This window comes from Centruroides vittatus, unplaced genomic scaffold, assembly GCF_030686945.1.
Source record: "Centruroides vittatus isolate TY-2023 unplaced genomic scaffold, ASM3068694v2 contig_1074, whole genome shotgun sequence".
NCBI lineage: Eukaryota > Metazoa > Arthropoda > Arachnida > Scorpiones > Buthidae > Centruroides > Centruroides vittatus.
Window position 1 is genome coordinate 1,221,732 of NW_027120692.1, and position 23,878 is coordinate 1,245,609.

Genomic DNA, 23,878 nt, shown 5'->3' on the forward strand with positions numbered 1-23,878 from the left:
TATATCTGTAATAATAAAACAGATCTATATATATATAAATACATATACACACACACACACACACCTATATAAGGCGGTATATATTTCACATTCTGAATCAGAACAAATTTACTATCGTTGTAGCACCTCTTTATTTAGATAGGTCTGTGTTTTTAATTACAATAACACATCCGTTTTCAACATTTTTGCTCTGTAATTTTTCGGATAAAAATAAGAAATTTTCATCTGTATTTTTGAATTTTTGCTCTTTGTTTTTTTACATTAAATACAAAATACAAGAGGAAAGTGTATGAGATTGACGAACTTTGCTTTAATTTACTGTGTTAATTCTACTACACAAGGGGATAAAAGTTACATTTGATTGCTTCTGATCATAAATCACATTGGATAATTTTATATTGGATCATTTTCTGTATAATAATACGGTATATTTTGAATAAAATCATAAATCATTTCAATAAATTTGATCTTATTCAATCGTAATTTCAATAATACTTATCTTCGAAATGTTTCAAAATTAATCATTTTAATTTTAATCTCATATTTAATTATGAACTAATTAGATATGAGATTAAAAAGGAATAATGTCGATATACATGTTTGAGTTTATATAGTTTACGAGTCAATCTGTAGGGACTATAATATTCATATAACAAAATGTAGCTCTGTAATGAAGATATTCATAGAATATAATCGTATAATTATTTAAAATTAGTTTATTTATTAGAAAGTTATATTGGTTTTTATTATAAGAGTTTATAATAACTAACTTTAAGGGTTATTCCAGTTGATATTTGGCTCTGTTTATTGCGAAAAAATACTAAACCGGACGTGTTATACGAATAAGTATGGCAAATTAACTTATGAATTCTTATTAATTTTTTACAAGATTTATTTATGGAATTGATTTACAGAATTACGGACTAATTCTGTCACTCTGTACATTGATATTGTTTATATTAGTCATTATTATCGATTATTTATAAATCTAAAGATTTATTTATAATTTACTTATGGCGTTAAAGCACTAGAAAACCTCAATTAGTCATAAAAATAAGAATATTTTATTATGCAAATTGGACATTTTCTTTTTGTGTAATTGTTTTAAAATGCATTTTTTTCAATAAAATATTGTTTTAAGGAAATTACGATTTACATAAATTACATTTTTTAAACATATTTTTCTTTAAACACTAATTTCTTAGCTTATATTTCTATATAAATATTGTTTAATGCTGGCTAATTGGAAGAGGACTAAGGTGTAACATTCTAACATCCATTCGTATAAATGAAACGAATTGCCACCATGGATATCACCATGGATGTCCGCAGAGAGGAGGGCAAACGGACACTTGCCCATCGAGTAAAAAATGCCACAAATTATAATAGTGAAAGTAATTGAGATATATAACCTTACACCTTCGACCTAGTGAGCGCGTTATAGCTCCACGATGCCCAAGTAAATATGAATTAGGGGACTCCATGTACAGTGTTGACTTCAGACATTTTTATTCCAGGAAGTTTTTTGAGGGAAATACTGTCTTATAAAAGACTGGTTTGGGACCTCCTGTTAGCGGGAACCTCAGGCAATCCCCTCTTCTGCCCATAGGATCTTTGACCTATGGAGCGCTTTGCCTGCCTATTCGTATCGATGCAATACTGCATTTTACAATCTACTTGTGAAAAAAAACCCAAAAATTTATTGATTTTATTATTATTTGTCTCCAAGCTTTACCCTCGGAAATTATTCTGCGAATGCCCATGCATAACACTAAAAATTTGTATGTTATAGAAATTACAGATAATATTTACATAAAATCAATGCTTATTTTTTTATCACGAATACAGGAATAATGGTAATAAGGCTACTATAAGAAGGCTTTTATTAATGTAAACTTTAACGTACAAACATATATGTTTAATTTTGAGAAATCGTTAAGATAAAACAGATTGTATATCATTAAAAATTTCATTATTCCAGCAGAAAGAAAAGAAAAAAACATGGAGTATATTTTCTTAATCGTATCATAAACTCTTAAGAAAATTTTCTATTTAAAAATATCTCATCAAAAAGAATTTGCATCTAAGTATTTGCTAAATGTGTATTTTGTGTTTAATATCTAAAGTATATTTTATACAAGTAACTTTTATTTTTTTAGTAAACATATTTAAGAAAGTTTTTAACGATGTATCGTGCTAAATTTCTATAAGGAACAAACATTGTTTGTATACAGTATATAAAAGAAAAAGAGGAAAACGTAATTCTAAACTTCATTTATGAGGAAGTAATTTAATTTAATGAATAATATAAGATAGGAAAATTAATTTTATTTTTAATAAATTAATAATGATGTTTACTTCTTTCTGTATGATATTAATATCGGTGGTTCGAGAATGTTAACACACAGAGTTTATTAAATTTATAGTTTACACAAATATAATAATTATAAGCTTGAAAAATGATAGTATATGATGAAAAGGTTAGAGAAATCGAACCGCCATCATACGCATATTTTTTAAATATTGATATAAATTGCTGAAAATTTTAATTAATTGATGCGCTTCTGTTCGAATTTCTTTTTAAAGTTATAGATAAAATTGATATAAAAATCATACCTTTGATGATTAACATCTTGAAGAGAATTTCTTATATGTAGTTAATAATATATTTTAAAATGTTAACTCGTTAACAGAGAAATTGACGTTTTAACATTGTGATCGCGCATTATAGACAATTGATTGATATCTATCCCATCGTGCTTTGTATTTATAAGGATGACACTGGATTCAATTACCACTCTTTTATCATCTTGTTTATTATTTAAACCACGAGAGGGCGTTATTTTTTCAATTCCCCTACATTTTCGATTATTATAAAATATGACGAATTAGCCTTCGTTTGATGAAGATGATTGGTAGATGTGACGTAATGGTATCTTCTTCTAACGCTTATATACTTTAATAAGGGCGTGATTCTCCCGTTTTCATAATTGAAAAGTTGCAACAGAGACTTTATACGCTAGTTTCAACCATTAGATTATAATATTTTGAAGATGGAGTTGAAATATGGATGTGGCAAGTATATTTTTCTGTATTTTTTTCCTCTCCTGCTCATCACTTAACTCATAAGATGTATTTCTATAAAGGTTAAAGATGTTACTTTTCAACCGTTCCTCTTATAATAAATGTTATAAAGTGTACTTAGCGGGCGAGACCTCAATTAATTATGTCTTTTTTTAAATAATATTTTGCCTTTCGTGTATGTCCACTTTCAAAATTATTGTCTATAAATTCTTGCAGATGTTCCTGTTAGCCAAGGTTTTCTACTTTCTTCTTCCTCAGGAAAAGTTCGTGTTCAAGGACCAGTTCCTCCTTTTTGCTTCAAACGTATCCTCTCAACAGTGACGTCATGTTGCTGGTACGTCCTCGCAATCAAATGTAGGACAGGAACCACACCCAAAACATTTCTTTTGAAATTAAGGTGTTGTCTCTCGAGTTAAACTGTACCTTGCACTTTGTATCAAATAACAAAACGTTTCGACAATATTCAATAGCCAAATAAGTAAATAGATCATTTATAATGTTAGCTATTTAATTAAAGTTAACTTTTACACTTAAACTCCACACAGAGTTCATCAAACATCCCATAATCATTCCTATCTTATCAGTATCAGGATCTAAAAAAACTTAATTTCTATTCTTTTTGCCATATAAAGTACTAGTTATTATAATAATTACATAATTAATAATTTAGATTTTTATAGAATTAATTATTGAAATTTAATAGATAATTCTATCGAAAAGAATAATTGAATCGAAACTTTAAATACTATTATTAACAAAATAAATTATAGAAGTAACAGCCTTATCTTAACACATTTATAATTAGAAAACACCCTTCAAAATATGTATATATATATGTGTGTGTGTGTGTGTGTATAAGGCATACATAATAATAATAATTATAAATCAATACGAAAGGTTATTAATAATTGAGAGAATATAATTTGAATTATTTATTGTTCAGTCTAAACGTAGAAGATTAACAATTACTTTTGTGTAACACATAGTCGGTTATCGATTAGTTTGGCGTCAAACATAATTAATTCGATTCCTAAAAACATAAATTGTTCGAATTTTAAAGTGGGAATCGTGTTACTTCTTGGCTCATTTCTTCACACGTAAATGAAAATTAATTCAAAAAGTATTATCGATCATCGGAAAACCATTATTGTCTCTTCGGAACAAATGAATATCGGATAACTATAATAAGATGCTAGAATGCCATTAACAAGAAAACCTCCCCACAAAAGAAGAAAAAAAAAAAATTATAGATTCTAAAATCACGAATTTTTCTTATATTTTCTATCATAAAAGTAAAATATTTAATATAACATCTTTATCAATTTAAGCATTACTTTGATATCTCTAAAAAGAGATTAATCTGCTAATCTAGCCGGAAATTCTGTTTAAATATAAATTAATTGAAAAGAATTCGAATCGATAAACCTTTTTTTAAAGCATAGAAAAAAATTTGCGAGTTTTTGGCTTGTGAATATCTTTATTTTCATCGCTAGCATTCAGATAAAGCTCTATGGTGTTTTGAAAACCATTAATTTTTATTTTCAATAGGAGGTTTGTTTGCTTTTCTTATTTATTTTTTCGGTGTAAAAAATTTTTATTTTTATTTTTTAAATTTTAACTGTTATCCATTTCCTTAATGGTTTTTGGATAACTTTGTTTTCGTTTGTATTCGATTCACAATCACTAAAACGAAAAAATGATATCATTTGAGAGTGAAATTCTTAAAGTTATCGATAAAAATATCCGATAATTTTTTACTTTTTATTTATATTTTTCTAATATTTATGTTTATCGATAATTATTTGCATTAATAAAACATTAAAAGACTTATTTTTTTTATTATAAAATATTTTATTATGTAATTATAAACGTATTAAACTTTTTATATTGTAAAATCTACATAAAAAAAAACTTTACCGAATTTTAAAGCCAAATTTTCGTAATTTAAATATTTAAAATTTAAAGTAGAAATCATATTTTTAAACGTAAAAAAAAAAAATAGAATCTATGGTATATTATAGAAGGTTCGCTTTGCCTTTGTTTTTATACCTTTTATATAATTTATGAGGTTATTTTTTTTATTGGTAAAAGTGATCACTTGATCGGAACAGGTTTATTATTCACTTGACTACTGTAGCATGCAATTATCAGTTGGCATTTAATGTAGGAAGCTTAATTTTGTATTCCCTTTGCTGGTCTTTTTTTATTATTTCTTGTTTTGATGATCGTGCTTACCGAAAGCGGTTTCCTTATAGAGGAAAAAGATCGTTAAAAAATCGAATTGAATAATGTTTTAACGTTAGGAATGAAGTTAATTATTAAATTAATCGAACTATAAAAGGAGTAAATGATTGTATAATAATAAATGAGCGATCTATAACATTAATAAATGATTTTTTTTTCGTTTCAGGAATTTTCCTTTCCATTATCTTTAATTCTTGGCACACTAAAGCAGAATTTTAATTGAATTTGGTTCCTAAAACTTTAACTATTTATATATTTATCAAAATGTAAAGAAATATTTCTATATAAGTGATTATAATTTTTTTTTTCGTAATATCGAGGTTAAAATATTTTGATATTTTTAAGTTCTGTCTTCATTTATTAATGAATTAAATGGATTTTTGCCAGATTTTATCTAAAAATAAATCTAAAAACCATCTTAACTTATAATATCTTAGATGAAAAATAACATTGAGTTAAGGTAATATTTTTAATGCAAGTTTATATAAATTATCAATTAGATTTTAGATTACGTTTTTAATTTAAAAGTCATTAATTGCTTTAAAAAAAAAAATAATAATAAAATAGTTAATGAATTTGATAAAGCTGTAATAAACAATGAAGTAAAATAATAAATAAATTATTGCAATAAGAGAAATTTTAATCAGTAGAAGAAAGTATTTTTCAAAGCAGAACTCAAACAAGTTAGATAATGAGCGAAAAAAAAGTTAAAGTTCTTTGGAATGATCAAACTTATTTGATCTTTTCTCTTCCTAAACAGAGTAACAAAGCGATAACAGAGTTAAAAAAAAAATCAAAAATTAGAATTTTCAATAGGTTCTACATCAATTTTTTTATGGTTTTAGAATACGATTCTGACTACGAAACAGCAATAATTTTACTGGTATTTATCTAATTTAATTTTCTGAATAATTAAATGACTTTTTAACTATTCGTCTAATATTCAAATAAATTAAATTTCAATAAGCTTTATATTAATTATTCATCTCTTATAAATTCATTAACAGAAAGAATTTATAACTACTTCAATGACTTTACTCAATTCATGCAATCATCCTGTTTACTTAGGATAAAATAATTTTACGAATATGATGAGCTCAATTGAAATTCTTTAATATTTATTAAATAATTTATATAATTTTTAAAAGGATTTTAAATTAATTAATTTTAAATTAAATTAAGATAAATAGAAAATGCTTTCCGTAGCGATTTTATAGTATCAAAGGCTAAACTTTTACTTCTTGTAATGTATAAAATATATATATTACTGGTAATATTCTCCATTCGAATAAACTATTTCGATTTTCTGAAAAAGTCTACTTTTATTCAAACATTTCATGTTAGTAAATAAGGCCAATGCTCCTTTATATAGCCTATATTATATAGCCTAGGTCTTCTCGTAGGATTGGCAGGGTCATCACCTATGGCCTCACACTCAAAGGGCCTCAAAATACGTATAAATTATTCATTTTACTGTCTTGTGTATTAAAGAATAGCACGTTTATTGTCAAATTTTATTATTTAAAAATATAATACGGGTTTTTCCTAATAGACTAGAGGTCTCAAAAAATAAATGCTCTGGGCCTTTCTCGATTTTTGAGAGGCTTTGAACTTTAAGAGGGTATTAATTTATAAAAAGATAATTTAAAAAAAATTAAATTATACGTTGACAAAATTTTATTTACGTATTTTTTTATCACATAAATTCTTCAAGGCTATCTATATAAGAAAAAAATCCTTGAAAAAATCGTGATAAAATTAAATTAAATCAAGGAATTTTTTTTTTTTTATAAAAATAGAAGTTTTAATATTTGTTATTTACTCCGTTATTAAAATTAAATTCGTGGGACAATTATTGGGACAGTGAAGTGAACACAAAGTTAATGAATTTTAAGTAAATTGTTGACGATAACAATGTTGACAATTGTGCTATTATTACGTACGCTTTGTTTCGTAATAGCGACGTTAATGGAAAGTTTCTGTTACGAAATAACATTATTGTAACGCTATATATTGTCCTTCAATACTATTGTTAGCATCTGTACAATTCGTTGTCATTGATTTTAACTGAAATTATTTTTAAATATTAAAAAAATTTGCTAATAAAATAAAATAAAAATGTAGATAATTAATTACATTATTGTGTGTAATTTAAATGTAATTTTACTTTAAAAAAATTATTTTAATAAGCGGGTTTTAAACGATGCAAAAAGTGTGCTGCCATCTGTTATTATATAAGCAAAGCTTTTTAAGATTAATTCCTGTTTAATTGTATAAAATTTTAACGGTACTTAGATAAAAATATTCAAACATAGATTTTTAATAACATTTTTTTATAACACGTAGTTAATAGAATAGTACTGTTAATTTTTATTTTTAACGGCACTTCTAAAACGGCACTTCATTGTTTAAAAATTCCTATATAAAGGAAATTAATAACTTTTTGACCAATGAGCTTTTATCTAGTATTAAACATCGCCTAAGCAACTGATAAAGGGGGTTTAATGATGTTCTCGCGTTCGGTTCCGTTCTGCATGATACGTTAACAACAAATACTTTTATCTCCTCTTCATGCAACATTAATTCATAAAGATTGACAAGTCTCGTTGATATTTTTATAGAAAGAGACACGATACGTAATCAACAACAACCTTCTTTTTACATTAAATAAATCGAATTAGCTCTGGGAACATTTTTACGCTATGTTGAAAGTAGATCAACAACAAAATAAATGAACAGAAAATAAAATAGCGAGGTGATGAAAGAGGATAAACAACTTTAATATCTTTTCTAACGGACAGATGGCGTAATGTATTTTTAAAATTCAAATTTTACTTCATTATTTCAGATTTAAATATTGTATTTTTACAATACAAAATATTATTATTATTATTATTATTTACTCTTATTAAAGATTCTTAGACCTCGGAGGTTAGTGACCCTACACATCAGCGTGGAAAGCCTATTGTATTGAGTTGAAGAGAAAGTTGAGGGGTGGAAACTAATATATCCGGTACTCCACCCATTAGGAAATCCATTGGGCAGTTACAGCATCCTCGCTTCAGGGTCGGCGACCGTCCAACATTGAAAAATCAAGCATGCACAGCCCAAATTCCAAAGGTTTAAGTTTTCACATCGCAGCCTTAGTTATACGAGTAAACAGACTATAGAAAAACCAGATAAAAAGGGGGTAAATGCTGTATTAAAATATTATTTCGATATATCAAGTACTTAATTTATTAGTAAATTTTCTACAGTGTTGGATTAAGATATTCCGCGGTCCGTAAGCACAGAAGATTGTGGTTTCCTCTACGTATATTTTACGGAATCATAAACCGATAACGCGTAATTGTAGCTTGTAAAATCATTTATTAAGTTATGATGTACAATTGCAACGGTAAAATTGTTTTACTTTTTTCTCAATATCAGTGTTCCAAAGCCCTTATGCATGTAAAGTACTTCGTGAAGTAAGTAATTCGGCAAGTAAATAAACAGGAATTGAGAATCCTTGACATAAAATTTTTGAAAAATGAAAATCATTTATGACATCACTTTTTTTCCATTGTTTTGGTTAATGGCATTTGTTTTTAGGAGAAAGCTTAATATTATTACATAAAATTATACTGAATATTAATAAAATTTAATAAATACTTTCCTGTCGGGTGATATTTTACCAATTATTCAATTCGGATGGTTTTATTATAATTATTTTTTCTTATTTTTCCGAGTTAGAAGCTTAGTTCCAGCTTTCGACACGGTTTTTATTTATCAAATAGTCTAGATCAAGTTATTTAATTCTTTTATTTATTAGCTGTTATAAAGAAGCAATCGCAAATGTTATATAATTTATAATTTTTTAAATTAATAAATATAAATTTATGTATGTTTGTCAGAGGAATAAAATATTCTAAACGTACCTTCCTTTGTTAATACCTCGATAACTCATTGTTTACGATTCAAAACCTCCGTAACCACAAGAGGTAACACAACTTGAAAGAAATAGTACGAGCGTTGCCAAATTTGTATAACAATTTCACAGAGCATTATGTTTAAGCACGATATTAATCTCATCTATTGAAAATTATCGTGATAATATGGAAATTAATAAGGGAGAATAACGTATCGAAAAGCAATTTCCATTGAAGTGGAACTTTTAATTATCAATTATTATACGATGATTGGTTTTAATTACTTAATGAAAATATAAATAAAATTTTATATTGTATTGCTATTCGTGTTTTAATTTAATTTTATCTGTCAGAAGTTTTATTTTATTTAAAAATGTACTTTAACCTTTCATGTATTAAAGAAGTTTACACTGAAGCGGTTTTAGAATTTTTCTTATATATATATATATATATATATATATATTTGCATAATGTTTTTCTTTTATCAGAAACGTCAATTCCACTCGACAGTAATCGAGTAGCAAATATATAATTCGTTACTCTCTATTCAATCGTTATCAGGAAGTTAATGAGTAACGTGTGACGACTACTGAGCAACGAATAATGAGTAATTAGTAGTGAACACTTGTAAACTACTCGATACTCAAAACTTACTATTCGTTATTCAAAAATAACAGTTTTGCACATAATTACTGTATTTCAAATTATGTTACTGCATTACTTTTATGCACAATGGATTGATTAACTTTATGTACGTATACAGAACGTGTGGAAACAATAAACGAAATTATTCTGAAATAAAATCATTTACGAGCATCAGAAATTGAGCAAACTTATAGAATCAATCAGACATTCCCACAGAAACTCTCAACTTTCCATAGAGACCGATAGCGAAACGGAAGAAAGAAAAAATAATAATTACAGATCTATTTACATTTGATTAAAATAGGCCTATATAATTTTTATTATTGGATATGAAAAATCATTTATGCAATTTTCGTAATTTTTACACAGTTTAAAGTAATAAACCAGCAACGAGTTGCTCAACTTTCCCGGCGACATTTAAAATTTTGGTGGCGCCATCTGTTATCATATGTTATTAAAAAAACTTTTTATATTTTTAACTATTATAAAATGCCAAAAACCTTAATTTTCAGGGTAGGGATAGATTTTATTTTAAAAATTGTAAATGCTAATAACGAGTAAAATTGTCATTATGTCCGACTCTGCTCGAGATATGACACACGAACGAATCCCCTGTATTCCTCACCCACTCGATCTTTAACTACCAAAATGTAATAGCATCAATCTCATTAATAAACAAACCCCCCTGTAAAATTTCAGAAATTTTCCACAAAAAACACAGGAGATATTAAGCTTCAAACAGGGAGAACGAATTCGTGCCCCACACACACTAACATCCATACATACAAAAATTACCACCGAATATTTTTGCATTTCTCGACGTTTCAAGGTGTCCTAAGTCCAAAAATGTAAAAATCTTGGAGAGGGAGGGGTCATGTTATACATATAACAGCCTGGAAAGTAAAAATGAAATACAATACTGTAAATCGAAATTTTAGTTGTAGAGAATTACACTTTAGTAGATTTCTAGAATGTATTCGTGGAGAGAATAAATTTGTTAGAAAAGGAATTATTGTATTTGCTGTAATAGGGTATAAAATCCCATAAACCATGACAAATTTCTCAGACTAGGGAATGGTCACTGATAAGAACATTCCTGATGTTTGCATCGAATCGACTACTGTCTGCTTTCCTTGAATGGCTCTAAAACATCGATTGAAATACATTAGAGAATTTTTACTTCTGTCAAGCATATAAATTTTAACAAGTTTTATATTATTATTATTATGTTTTACAATAATAAAGTTAAATATTATAATACTTCGATAGCTTCACCACATTATAACCAATTTCTGATAAATATGACGTGAAAAATAAAAGTAAAATAAAAGTTAAACATAAAATAATTAATTCATATACATTTTTTGTCATTTCTACAATTTCTAAGTTCATAAAACGTTATAAATAGTGTTTTTTTGAACTGGAAAAAATTATTTTATTATATAAATATTTAAAAATGAAATTCTATTCGTTTCGTGTATTTCATAATTTTATTTATTTCCTTTTATATATAAAATTCTTTGATATTTAAATGAAAAATTATGCAATTCAAGTCACGAATTATTGCGATAATTACTTGTACAGAATTCATTTCACGACAGCAAATAAAGATATTTAAATCATAATAAAATAATTTTTTCTATTATAAAATTAATGCTGAAAACTAAAACCTGTATTTGTAATCATTTAAAATTTTAATATTTAATAATATTTATTCTTAAATTAAAAATAAAAATATAGGAAAATAAAAGTTTTAAGTATCAATTAACACGTCATGATAATTAAAAGGGTGCTTATTTAAGTTAATTATATTTAACTTTAAATTTAATGCTTTAAATAAATAAATAAATAAAAATAAAACAATTAAATAAATATAATTATTCATAAGGTTATTTATTAGTCATGAAACTAATTTTCATACAAATAGTGTAAGTAATTAAGTAAAAATAAATTAAATAAAACTAGAAAAGAAGATTTACATTAATTATATTTACTGTGTAAATATAATAAAACAACTTAATGACATTAAATTAGATACTTTTTCATTAATAAGAAAATTATTTAATAAATTAAATCGTTTATATAATAGACACTTCAGAATAAAACAATAAAATGGGATTATTATTTTGTAAATTGCAAATTTTATGTTTAAATATTTAATAAATAATTAATTCTTTTTATCATTTTCACATTAAAGTTCACTTGGTAAAGTATCTGTTTTACAATACTTTATCCACTGTTTAACATTCGATATTAAATTATCGACGTCGAGAACAACGACTATCGATTACTAATTATCGATAAAAATAAATATCATGCATATTTAAACACTTTTCTTTACTTAAAAAGTTATATTTTAGCACTTAAGCTATAATTAGGTTACATTTTCTCACGCCGCTTCATTCACTATGGAGTTATTAGTTCCGCATCCATTTTGTCAAATATTGATTAATACCAACATTAATTAATTAATTAATTAAGTAGTTTTGAATTCCATATAACAATTTCTATTTTACTTTGCTTGGATACTTAAAAGAAGCAGTGCCATGGGGCTCTTTCGCATGTATAACTGTGTATAACGATGCAGTAGATTACGTATGTAAATGAAAGTAAAAAATACTTATTATTTAATAATTTTAATGGATACCGATTCCGCTGTGTGGTTACAATTGTAGTTTGATGCAAACTATCTCTAAAAAAGTTGCAAGATGCTGCACGGAATCGGTTGGGATTCGTCACAATTGTAAGGAATATCTATCGCATAACTCGTTCAAATTATAAAAAGTAACTGAAATATCATTGTATACAGTATTACCTATACTATAAAATTGTATATCTTATTTATTTAAACAATTAAAACAATACTAAAACTTTATTATCATAAAAAACTAAGACGTTTATTAAAAGATGATAGGGACTAAAGAAATACAGAATCAGGAGTCACGGCAATGACTCCCAGCCAAGTAAAAATGTTACTGACTGACTACATACACAGGAATCAGAGTTGCCTATTTTCGGGGTCGATTTCTCCGTCCCCCAAACACCCGAAGTAATTCCGAATATCTCGTTCGAAAGAAAATTGTTTTCTTAGGTAGCGTGCAAAATTTCAAGAATTTCTATAAAGCGGTTGCCGAAATATAAACAATCGAAAGTGCAAAAATCGTCAAAAAAAGCTGTATTTTCCCGGTTTTCTTCATTCGGCACTACAGATGCTTGTAGAGAGAAAAACTACTGAGTCTAGAAAGCTCAAATTTTAAACTTAAGCCTTTCTCGTTATCAGGTGAGGTGCTCGACGGTCAAAATTTTCTTCAGGAGTTTCCCTTTGGTGCAGATAAGCTTGGAGCTTCGAAGGATTAATTTTTTTGGTTAAATTTACCTATGGTATACAAAATGGCGGCTCGTCTCTAATTCCAGCAAACAGAAGAAGGGAAACAGTGGGGACGCACGTTCTAACCTAACCTAACCTATTCTAATAAATTACCATAATTATTACCAACCAAATTATTACAATAGGTTAGGTTAGGTTAGAACGTGCGTCCCCACTGTTTCCCTTCTTCTGTTTGCTGGAATTAGAGACGAGCCGCCATTTTGTATACCATAGGTAAATCTAACCATTTTTTTTTTACATTTCAGGTGTTTTTGTTTAGATATATGTATTCATTAGCAAACATAGACATTTATCTTCAAATACAAGCAATTTTAGATATGAAAACCACCTGATATAAAACAAATAACATTCTACTACGGTTAATTCTACTGTTTCTGTTCTTAGATTTCATCTAATTCTTATTTTTTAAAATAGATTTTTACATATATTTTAAGAAAACACAATATTCGGACAATCGGATGGCGGTAAGGATTAAAAAACTCCAAAAATGGCCTGGCCAAACCAACGATAAGATTGTTAAAAAAGGGGGGGGGGTTCTTCTAGTGCCCAAAGGGCGAAAAGAGTTTAAAAAAAGGTCTCGCTACGGGTCTACAATTATATTTTGCTGTAAACCAGTTTACGAGGAATCCGTAACAAGATCAAATACGTAGTATATTTATATGGTATTTAAAGAAGTAATCCAGTGAAGATTTACCTCATTTATCCTATTCTACATTTTCAAAAGAATTCGTGTAAATGGATCTCAAATGAAGAAACTGCATAACCATATTTGTTTCCATGCTTGGTATTTTATAAAATTATAACTTGCACGACCTGAAAGTTGGAATGAAGAGAGAGGGGGAGGATCATTTTACTGACCATCCCCCTACTTCCTACATAATTATGGACAGAACTCGATTATAATGATATCTGCAAGTTAAAATAACTTTATGTTACAGAGTATTTTAAACAGAATAAAACTTTTTAATTTTGATTATATTTAGTAAATTACATTTAAATTAATTTCGGTTTAAATGATTTAACCAAAATTCCTATTTGCAGTTAGTTGCTTTCTTTTGCGGGTTATTGTATGGGAAGTAAACATTCACTAACGATAAACCTAGATTTTCTGTAGATGGGACGACTTAGTGTTCATCCCGTCACGTCACGATTAACCGTTGGACTATAAACCTATATTATCTGGATAAGTGCATGAAAGAACTTTAAGAAGATAGGACCACGGCCACGTGTGAGTGGAAGGATATTCTCGTTATCTTGTCTACCTACTGAAAAATTTGAAGGAAAATTAATCATTTAAATATTTACAACTGCTGCCCTACTTTCAGTAAAGTAGCAAAAATTATATGCCTATTAAAAACATATTAAAATTCTTTTTTTCTCTCTCGTTATAAGCTCTTTAGCGTTACAACCGAAAGATTAATGTTACGCTATAAATCTCTATTTGTGAGACAAAAGAGTTTCTATAGGTTATGACGGAAATTTATATTATCTTCTAGGGCCGTCGAGAGCTTTTAAGGCTCCTTTTGCCATTTTTTAAAAAAAGATTTTAATTTCTATAAGTAAAAATAACATTAATTTATAGGAATGGGAACCATTACAAGCTTATGTGAAATAATTGTTTTATGCGAATATTCTAATGAATTTATTATTTGTAAAATTCCACAAAATTTACCTTCAATAATATAATTTTCATGTATTTTAAACAGGTTTTTACTGTGGATCTGTATATTAATAATTCACTGATTATATTATTAGTTGTTTCTTGCACAATGTAATTTAATTATAACAAAATATAGGCGTTTGTCGTGTAATTTAATGAATCTTTTTCTGTCGAAGAATGACGTTTGAACCTACATTTTTCGTATTTTCCCATCTTATTTTGTCTTTTTCTTACGAAACAATTCAGTTATGCCAGCGTGTATAATGCGGATGTGCTTGACCTTTATCTAGAAATGAGGAAAAGGCGTAAACTACGTAAAAGTTTCACGCAGGAATGCACTTTGACATTTTTATTTTCCACAAAAACTTAATTAACTTATGGTTAATGCCACGATTCTAGTGAAAATACCGTGGGATTGATATACGTCTAACCTTATTTTAATATTATGTCAATAGTCTTCTTATAAGGTCTTTTAATTTTCTCAGAAACTTTACATAAGCCTGTATTATTCATGTATAAATTCTATGAATAAAAAGGATTACGTTAGATGAATCTGCATTGGTAATAACGATTAAGTAAGGTTCTATTTTCTGTAACCTTCAGGAACTCTTTGTATATTTATTTATTTTTTCAAGTAAATGAATTTTAAATAAAAGAAATTCATACAGAGCAGTCAATTGATGCATTCTTATTTCGTATTCTTCTTAATATTATGCCGTAAAACTCGTCTAAAACGGAAAGCGATGGTACTGGCCAGAATTTTTTTTTTCGTTTTTTTTCAGGATTCTGTTTTATAAAGGGTTATGTTTTTATTAAATGTATTTAAAAAAATGCTCGCTTCGTATTTAGAACCGCTTAATATTAGTATTTTATGTTTCAAAGACTTGTTGAAAGGTCTGGTTTGATAGGATACTGCAAAACAAGACATGGGGAATGCCTCCCCGGGAGGACTTTCTATGAAAATTGACCCTTATTTTGGTGCTAGACACGTGAAGAAAACCCGAAAAATGCACGTGGCCAGCTCATAGATGAGGCACCAGTGTTCAGTAGTTTTAGCCATTCGAGTACAAATGTTGAAAGATGTATAGTACATAAAAACTCGTTCCGTTCAGGCAGTTCTTCGTTTTGTAGAGGGTCCGTTTTAGACAGGTTTTTACTGTACTAGCTTAATATTAATTCATATTTCTTGATGGTGATATGAATAAGCAATTTCTATCGCTTTACTGATATATATAAAGGGTGCTTCGCCGATGGTTTGTATAAATAAATTGCTTGGCTGATTCATGTATAATCATATTCAAGAGATGATATCTTGGTAGCGACAATATAGGCTTTTTAAATGCAAATTAGGAGTTGCTTCTTGAGGATTTATGTCATTCTATATTTCTTCTTTTGTATGTTTGAAGCAGTTTTATGATGATTTTCTTGATAATAACGTTTGTAGTTTATACTTCCTTGAAATATATTCGGTGTGCATATTTCAATAATTGAATAATAATTTTGGAAATGTAAACAAAGAATTTTTAATTTCGAAAAGGTAAAAAAAAAGTATTTTATATTCATGTTAAATATAAAATGAAGGTCACGATCAGGTAAAATAGTAGTAAACGGTAGAACATCAAGTAGTACACGAATACTTGTACAGCATCGTAACGACTAAATTTCGTGAAGTTTTGAGCAATTAAAATTTAACATTTATAGTTGTAAACATATCTAAAATCATTAATATTAATAAAACGAACATCTGCAGATTTATTATTTATTAAGAAAATGACAAATTTCCAGGACTTCTGGGGGCTAATTAGTGAAGGATGTAACGTATATTTTTGACAAGGGAGTATCTTCTTTAATGAACGCTTTTAATGGATAAAAATTTACATATTAGCCAATGGTCCATCGTATCATTTTGTCGTTTTGCCAAAAAATTCGAATAAGTTTTCTGTAGTTAAAGACATCTTGAGCAAGGACGTTGTTTACATAGCTTTATCGCCACCTTTAGAATACGTTTCGCCCATTTTTGAATAAAATTATATGTAGAATTCTAGGAAAATTATCTTATAACGATTTTCCTTACACGTAACAGTTATATTAATTTGTTACGTATGAGTAAATATAAATAAATTTTGAGGATTTTGCATTTGATCTTGTACAATATTTTATCGCAATTATCATTTACAAACTTCTTGTTATTTATAACATAACGCAAATAACTTATGAATTATTATCATTTGTTCATAAATTACTTTATTATTTTTAATATATTTGCAATATTCGACGAAGAGTGAAATTTTCAACTTTTTTATCTTGTAAAGTTAATGAATACATCCTGAACCACTTGGGTTTTCCCCAGATCCAAGGAATCTTCCGCAATTTCATTCTACTGTTTAAAAAATGTTATTTTCTTAACAAAATAAGATAATTTTCATTTATATTTATGTATTAATTTTAAAATTATTGTTTAATATAAAGATTATTATATATTTTATACAATAATAGTGTAAAAACTGTGCTAATAACACGATAAAATTTATAAATTTCCTCGTTGTTTTCATAGAAAGAGTGATTGAAAATCCCATTAAAATTATTTTAAAGTATATTTAATAATTTAGTTTGTAAGCAAGTTGAATTTTCTAGTTATAAAACACATTCAAATGTATAACACGCTAGAAAGAGCAACAGAAGAATCTCAAAGGAGGATTTTAATGCTTTAAGAATGTACGAAAGCATTACAACCGAATAATGTACGTGATGTATAGCACATAATATGTGAAATTAAGGCATTAATATTAGTTTCAATAATTTTCTGTATCGACTCATGTCAAGGATAATGTTAGGAAATATTCTTAGCTTCTATTTTTAATGACAATTTTAATATAAAATATGCATTTTTAAAGCTCTGTGTTTATATTTAATTAAATACGAGAGCGTTTTTTTTATTGTAAAACTTTGAAAACACGCGAATAATAGAAAGTTCTTTTACAAAATATCACATAGAAATCGCTATTCTACCTTAGTAAACTGGAAAATTTCATTTAATTTGTAAATATTTATCGAAGATTTAAGTATGTTTATCGCGAAGTGTAAAAAATAAAGGCAAAGTTTGCTCTTCTCCTTTTTTTTTTAATAATATACACGCAAACATCAAATTAATTTATACAATTTAAATATTATTTCTTAACGCCTACCGTATTATCAATCAAAAATCGAGTGGTTGTACCATTACGCAATGTTTACATATTTTCTAACGTACAAAAGTTGTTGTTAACTTCGGAAAACCTTCAAACGGAAATATAAAAAAAAAATGAAGAAAAACATCACGTTGATGTATCACGATTTTTTAAAACAGTTTTAAAAACAGCACAAGGATGGGAATGTTATTTTTCTGAGAGTTTGAAATCCCTATATTTTTTTACAGTACGCAACATTTTTCAAGTGGGCAAAAACAGAATACACCTGCAGTAGCTAAGCAATACGCATCCGTTGTCCTTGAGTTATCCTAAAGTAACAATACACCTTAAGATACATTAACTATTTTGTTGACGTTAATGATCTGTTATTACGACTTCAAAGATCCGCTTATATGAAAATATATCATAATATAAGCAGGATTATGTCAAAAAAATATTACTATATCTTCTCTAGTAATTTATGTTTTGAGTTATTACCTTTTTTTTTCTTTTTGTTTTTTATTACGACAATTAAACTTGCTCATTTATATTTTATAATTTATGTCCTTTGTTTTCCTGTTTTATAAATAAATACGCTGCACAGAAGGTATTTAAATAGACGAACTTTAGACTTATATATTTAAAAAACAGGATCAGAAAGATGCATTGTTCGTTCAATTTATGCGATTATAATTGAAGTTTGGAGTTTTAGATTGTAATATTTATTAATTAATTTAATAAATATGCAAAATAATGCATTATATGTACTCTCTTTCTACACACACACACACACACACATCATGTATATGGCATTTTATATATCATATATAAAAGTATATGTGTTAAATATTAATTTTATTATGTTTTAAATATAAAATTTAATTTTAAACTGTCTATAAGTAAAAAAAAAACTCTAAAAATTACGCAAGTTTATGGGTTGTTACTCAAATTATGATCCTCCTACACTACCAAGCGCATCTATCTAAATTGTATGCTTCTATTCAAGCATTCACACACGAAAATGCTTAAGCTGAAAAGATGTTAGAATGTGGAAAGCGTACGTAATCATCTGTAAGTTAATTTTAAGGGCAACAACCTTAAAATTAACAAACAAATCGAGAAATTTACTAGCTAAGAATAGGCTTATTTTTGTAGATTAACTTCCTCGTGAATCACGTTTAGTACACAATACTAATGTTCTCATCTGTATTGAGATCAGAGATCTCACCTTTTAAGACCCAGTTACAAAACTACCGAACGTATGTCGAAATATTTAGGAAAATTCTTGAAATGTTTCAACCATTAATAATCAACTTTCCGAATGATTTTTTTAGAATTACAAAACATACTAATGAAAAATATTCATGTATGACTGATAGGAAATTGCAAAAGCCGAGAAGACGACGTGATTCTCGTGTTCATAAATAATTAAAACGTATCATAAATCAAAAATACTTTCACTTTTTTTTACTTTTTATTTTTAAAGTAAAAGTAAAGTAGTAACCGTGATCTTGACCTAAATGTATGACAAAATAATGTCATTATTTTATGTTATTTTTTTATTTTCTTCTGCTGCGGCTGCTTGTTGGTCACTTTTCCTCTTTCAAACAATCGTCACTGCTTAATGACGTGTCCGTATACGGCGACGCCATATGGACCTCCTACACGCTACTTATATATTAGGCGTAGTGGGTAGTTGGCAGAATACGGCAGATTGATCTACTTGTCTCAACTTCCACTATGGTATGTACGCATACTTTTCGTTTGCGTGTTTCGTTTCACCTGTTAAAACCATTGTTAAATATCAATTTGAAATATAATTAACTTAAATTAGTTTTAATTTAATCGTGCTTTAGTGAAATAAAATATTTACCCTAAGATAAAAATGGTTTATCTCTGTGTTTATTTATTTAGAAAATAAAATATATGTATCTTAATTTAAAACATTAATTTAAAATTTATATTAACAGAACGTTTTTTAGAGCATAAATATATTAATTTAAGCATACCGAGGTGTCAATTTATGTGCAGTAGATTAATTTAAACCTTTAATTATAATATTATTTAAAGCTGTTTATGATAAATTAACATGCAAAAGATCGATTATTCCAATAGATTTTTTTAATATCTAAATTTGTAAGTAATAAATATTTAAACTTTTTTCAGATTATTCTATTACTCTTATTAGCTACTTTTGTTGTAGCTGATGATGAAGAAATTCCTATACAATATCAGATGATGGGCGATAGAGGAACGTATGATTTTGGATACGATACTGGTCTTCACGGTGCTCATTCTCTAAGAAGAGAAAGTAAAGACGAAAGTGGTATTGTTAGAGGAAAATATTCTTATACGGATCCTAATGGTAAATTAAGAACAGTAGTTTACGAAGCCGGACCATTCGGTTTTCGTGCAAAAGGTGATGTCGGACCTGATGGATATCCTGAAGGAGAAGTAGGTATCCCAGTTATAATCGATGGCGTTAATGGAACGGAAAGTGGTGACTATGTGGCTGATGCATCGTCTCATCCGAACAGCGAAACAAAGGGTTACGTTTATGATCCGGCTTCACATCCATCTGTAGACAATAGACTCTTTGTTCCTAAGCCACCTCCACCTCCGATAGCTATTCCCTCGGTTCATATTATCCATGATGAAGCAGCTCACCCGAATAGTAGATCGAAAGGGTATGTTCATAACGTTGTTTCTCCACCAATAGCTCCTCATCCACCTCCACCTCCTATTTCGCGTCCTGTACCGCCAGTGAGAATTCCGGAGGCTTCTTCGCATCCTAATAGCAGATCTAAAGGCTACGTACATACTATTCCTTCCCCTCCAGTAGTGCCTTCTCCTTCGCGTCCTGTACCTCCTCCTCCGCGTATTGTACCTCCACCTGCTCGAATTCCAGAAGCCTCTTCACATCCAAATAGCAGATCTAAAGGATACGTGCATAATGTACGTCCTCCTTCTCCAGTATCTTCTCCATCTGTGCACGTAATTCACGACGCTTCTTCTCATCCCAACAGTCGATCTAAAGGTTACGTGCACAGCGCACCCGCACCTGTAATCCGTCCGGCTCCTCCTGCTACTCATATACATGAAGCCTCTTCGCATCCAAACAGTCGCTCAAAAGGCTATGTCCACGATACTTCACAGCAAAGCGTTCATGTTCACGACACGTTCGTTCATCGAAAGCCTGAAAGAGGTCATGTGCATCAGGCATCATCACATCCAGGCAGTCGTAGCAAAGGCTACGTTCCACCCATTCTTCCAAGAAAAGTTGTATCACCACCTGTAAAACCAGAAATCATCGCCATTTCTCGATCTTCGAGCGTCTCTGTAACAAGATCTTCAGATAGGAACAAAGGCTATGTAGGTTCCAGACCTCAAGCATCTATTGTCAGACCAGTTAGTAGGTCGACTAACACTAAAGCCTACGTTGGCGGTCCCAGACCTCAATCCACCGTACAAAGACCAGTTAGTAGACCATCTTACGTGAAACCACGTCCAGTTCCACCCGTCCATATTCACAGAGCTTCATCTCATCCGAATAGTGATTCTAAGGGCTACGTTCATAGTGCATCTTCACATCCGGTAGCACCTCCAGTGGTTCATGTACATGATTCCTCATCTCATCCAAACAGTCGATCCAAAGGTTACGTTCATGATCCATCAATACCCATTCCCAGTTCTCGCTTTTACGTTAGCGAAAGTAAGATTCATTCTTCCAAAACGTCTTCGAGATCTGGAAAAAGTCATAATGTTCCTTATATGTCAGCAGAAGAATATATAACACGTTATAGATCTGGAAAAAATACAAATTCCTGAGCATTAAAATAAATATTTTAACACCAATAAGGACAACGATCATCGGTTTTATGTTTAAAAAAAAAGGATGCTTGGGAAGGAAATATAATTTGGTTGTTGGAGTTCTATTTTACTACTCTGTAAATTCTAAATTAAATATTTTTTTTTTTAGATTGGGTTTTTAAATGTATATAATAATGTACAGGAATGTGCTAATAAAAGCAACTTATTTTAAGAATATTGATATTATTCATTACAAAGTTTCATGCCTAAAATAGCAAAATCAGAACGAACAGACAGCCAGACGGATGTAAACCCACTCGAAATCACCCACTAACTTTTTAACCAGTTTAATTTGCGGTTTATTAAAAAATTTAAAAATAAAAATGTATTGAACAGACGTTTGACATATTTTTTATAACCAAATTGATGACTTTCACTTAACCAATTCATCATTTAAATTACGCAAAAGTAGTTTATTAACCATTAAATCATCATTAACTAATAAGCTGCCAGGACTTATAATAACCGAAACTATTAAAAGTTTAAAAATTTCTTAAACTTTAAACTCTATTAGGCTTTCTTTAAAAATTAAATTCATTATAAAAATGTTTATTATTTTAATATTTACAATAGAGGAAGAGCTTTATAAATTCTCTGGTGATTAACGAAGGTTTTGCTGTTGGTGGGTGCAATGTCCAGTTGTGTTCCGTTAAACGAAGTGGTTTCCCTTAAGCATCATCTCCACCCAAACACCTTTGTTGTCCACCTTGAAATACGTCATGAACCTTGAACACCTTCGGAATTTAGACATAAATGGAATTCTCTCATTAACAATAGCGATAGTGTGTAAATAAAAGATTCTAATAAGGAATGAAAAGAAAATGCTAATCGATTAATTTTTCATATGTTAAGACTGTTAATCCTTTCAGAACGTGAAAATAATGAAGGAAAGGATTAATAAGTTTTTCAACCTCTTCTAATTTATGAATACTTTTTAAACTATTTTTTTTTGGCTCAGTATTCTGTTGCTAGTTTCGGTTCTCCTCTATAATTTGTTAGGTGGATTTCTCCATTACAGTCTCTGCACGATTCGTGTGAAGTGCACTTTTAATGAGGTATTTGTGTAAATTCTGAATTTTTTTTAGCCTCTTTCAAAGAGTAAATAAGCAGTTCGGTCATACTTAATGAATCTTTCTTTCTTTAGTATCTTCTTAAAAAGGCGAATCCCTTTAATCCTCCCTTCAAAAATTTTAAAAATAGTATTACTTACGCTAATAAAGTTTCAGTAAATTTTCTAAAATAATTGAAAAAGTCAATGACTTAATAAATTATACACACACAAAGTATTTCAAATAATTTCATTATCCTTTTTATTTATATTTTAAGTTATGATATTCAAATAAAACCGATGATTAGATGATGAAGTTTTAGAATACGAAATTAAAGTTTTAATGATATTTTTTTTTTATATTGGTGAAACCATTTTTTAACCTTAATAATCTAATTATTATTTTTCTATTCGTGAGAAAAGTTCTCTTGTCTTTTACTTAATAATTAAACTAAAAAGTGATCTAAATAAAATATACATATATATATATATTAATTAGGCTGCTTGATACATATAAATTACACGTAATTTATGAAGAAACGGTATTTATATTAAGGAAGTGATCTAGTTTAACTTTAAAGTTAGAAATTGTCAGTAGGGCAAGTTGATAGTAGATAACTAGAACCTGTAACAAGCTAATTAAAAGTTGTTTATTCGGATATTTGTGTAATAAATAGTATCTGAGAAAATATTTTTTTATGTTTAAAATTTTTACTGTATTTAAAAAAAATAATGTGTAAATGAAATTATACATACGCTTATTTAAATTGAAAATACCTTTAATATAAACTTTAACATAAACTTTTGATTTTGGTATTAATATAAATAATTTGTACAATAACATAGGTCTACAGTGAAAAATAA

General features: G+C 28.2%; 1 protein-coding gene across 1 annotated transcript; it reads left to right on the top strand.

The window, feature by feature from the left end:
* Positions 1–19,721: 19,721 nt before the first annotated feature.
* Positions 19,722–22,141, top strand: LOC136973351 (uncharacterized). The gene is made up of 2 exons (XM_067268088.1): positions 19,722–19,839; positions 20,263–22,141. Exons 1-2 carry the CDS (start codon positions 19,837–19,839, stop codon positions 21,922–21,924), a joined length of 1,665 nt encoding a protein of 554 aa, XP_067124189.1. The 5' UTR covers positions 19,722–19,836; the 3' UTR covers positions 21,925–22,141.
* The last annotated feature ends 1,737 nt before the right edge of the window (positions 22,142–23,878 follow it).